We start from the raw sequence: 2,801 nt of genomic DNA, 5'->3' as shown, positions 1-2,801 counted from the left end.
GGTTCAATATTGTTAATTGGAGGGTGAACTAGGCCTTGTTGCTAGGCTTGCTTTTTGTGTTGGATTCGGGCCCATGATTTTCCCTCCAGAATGAACAGTAGAGACTAGAAAATTACACACAATGAAGAAGATTCATTGTATGCACTAAGGACTAACCTCACTTTCCGTTGATTATGATAATTTGTGAACTATATGCATACACTTGTTTCCTTGAGCTAGACGTTTCCTGCCAAGCTTATCCTGACACTGAGGTGATATTTGGTTCCATAAATATAATATCATGGGCGGTCGGGTGTAATTAATTCTCTTGTTTATGGTTCGAAATGGGGCTGCATGCATGCCGGACATGTGTTCATCAGACCACGCTATAACAGAACGAAAGGTTGATGACATCCCACGTTATCAACTTGTCCACATAATACTAAAATGAATTGGATCTAAAAGTGAAACTAAGTTATCACCATATATGTATATGTCGCCCTATGTTTATATAAAAGCATAAAGAGGATAGTCCAACGTATCGATCAGTACGTAGCGTCACAAACTAAAAATGGCTCTCAGAATTATTGGATTGTCTTGTCTTGTTTTTCTGGCCTCACTCATAAGCTTCGCTGCAATGGCTACATCTGTAAGTAATTGCTTTCTCTTGTGTTCCGTTACTATTAGTTTCAAAGCTTTTATTCCTTCTACTTAGTTGTGTATATGCATGGGTGTATACGCAGCAGCAGTGCCAGTACATTGTGAGAGTTAAGACAGGAGACCGCAAAGATGCAGGAACGGACTCCGTCATTGGCCTTAAGTTAATGTCTTCGTCCGGCAAAAGTCTTACTGTCAACAACCTCCGAAGCTGGGGCATAATGGCACCGGGTCATGACTACTTCGAGCGGGGCAACCTGGACGTCTTCAGCGGCAGAGGCACTTGTCTCAGTGTTTGTGCCATCACCGTCACATCCAACGGCGAAGGGAACAAGCCAGGGTGGTACTTGGATTTCGTCGAAATCACTGTCAGTGGCGGCCTTTCTAGGAAGGTAGCGTTCCCGGTGAACCAGTGGCTGGCTCTGGACGAGTGGCCCCGTCATCTCTATGCCAACGTCAACCTATGCTCCCGCGCCGCTGCTTCTTGAGTCTGAGGCCTACTTCTCACTCTTCTGTGTCACCGTTCTTCATTACCCAAATCTTAATAGTACTTCTCACGTTTATATAATATAAAATAATCACAGCTTGTTGCTTGAACAGCCTGGAAGCACCATACATATATATATATATATATGGCTTCTGTTGATGTCTTGTGTGTTATGTAATATTTGTCATGTGTCTCATTTCGATATCACTACCTCCAGTCAGGTCTAGCTAATTTGAAGAAATTAAATAAATTAATTTAAAGCATTATGTTTATTGTTTTTTTTCTCCAGACTAATTAACCCTATCTATAAATTAATATATAATCTAATGATGTATACACATAAATATTTTAAAGATATCATGTAACATAAGCTATAAATAAGTAGTTTTTTTAGTATTCTTAATTTTTTTTAAATTAATCAGTTGGTTTATATGTTAAAGATGGGAGGTATTGTCAAGGACGGGAGCAATAACATAATTGTAGCATTTTAATGATTTTATGTTTCCTTCAATTCGCGCATCTTGCTCTTTTTCTTCCTCATGCTCTGCACTCTTCATTCATCATATATTCTTAATATAAAATAATTGACTAATTTGAGTAGATTAAGAAAATTAGTTTAATTAGTTATTTGTAATATATGGGTATTATCTTTCTTAAAATATTTTTGCTGATCAAGTGTATTAGCTAGAATTACTATTATTATAAGGATTATTTTGAAAAAAAATAGATAAATATGAGAAAGGAAGTGGATTGGAATTTTAGGATCAAAATAAAAATTCAACAAGTTTTTATATTAATAATAGGAGGTAGTGGTACTACAATAATGAGCCTTCCAACCAAGATTGCCTTCCGGAGAGTAACTGGATTTGTGAAGTCTAGCACCCTCGAGTTATGCTCCGGCCACTTCATTACTTTCTGGCCCGCTCTTTCTTCTCTGCAGTGACAATTCTTCTTCATCTGCAACTCTTGCCGCTTATGCGTAATATATATAAATAATAAATAGGCGTTGTCATCTGTATCTGGCTTTTGCTGGCGTGTTGTGATCGAAAGTGTTTGTCATGTGTCTCATTTCAGTAATCACTCGACACAACCATGTTTCTATATAAAGATATGCCTTGGAGTCCCGTATATCGGCACCTCCTTTTACGGTTTTCATCATTAGTTTTGTTTTATTTAAGGAAATTACAAAAGTTGTAAAATAAGAATAGTAAATGATGGTGTTTGGGAAGAGCGAGCAGCAAATTACTGATATTTAGCTTAGTTTGTCCCTGTTTTAAAGTGGAACTACTTCGATACTTAATATAAAAGTTAGTTTGATATTCAATTTGATTCTAAATATAAGAACTATCTCAATCCATTTTATCGTTCATATTTCTTTATTTTTTTTCTCAAGGTAGTCTTTTTAATGATTACAAATGTTAAAAATTTCATCAAATGGTAATTCTACCTAATACACATGATTAGTGAAGTATTTCAGGAAATACAATACTTATTTATTATAAACAATTAACTTGATTAATTTTCTTAATCTACTCAAATTAGTTAATTAACTCTTATATTAAGGATCAGAAGTAGTACAGTAAATTCCCAACCGACCAAACAAACAATCGCATTCCATCACCTTTCGACATGTTTGCGACGCATGCATGGGGGCACGTGTCTTTCCCAATTTCTCGTA

At 36.2% G+C, this 2,801-nt stretch overlaps 1 protein-coding gene across 1 annotated transcript; it reads left to right on the top strand.

Annotated features, from left to right (window-relative positions):
• The first annotated feature begins 550 nt into the window (after positions 1–550).
• LOC114719756 (PLAT domain-containing protein 3-like) lies at positions 551–1,124 on the top strand. The gene is made up of 2 exons (XM_028905285.1): positions 551–628; positions 723–1,124. Exons 1-2 carry the CDS (start codon positions 551–553, stop codon positions 1,122–1,124), a joined length of 480 nt encoding a protein of 159 aa, XP_028761118.1.
• The last annotated feature ends 1,677 nt before the right edge of the window (positions 1,125–2,801 follow it).

The sequence above is a fragment of the Neltuma alba genome, unplaced genomic scaffold (genome assembly GCF_004799145.2).
Source record: "Neltuma alba isolate B1F8T4 unplaced genomic scaffold, ASM479914v2 tig00011943_pilon, whole genome shotgun sequence".
Classification (NCBI taxonomy): Eukaryota; Viridiplantae; Streptophyta; class Magnoliopsida; order Fabales; family Fabaceae; genus Neltuma; species Neltuma alba.
The sequence above is the reverse complement of the archived record's forward strand: the minus strand, read 5'-3'. Positions and strand labels throughout refer to the sequence as shown.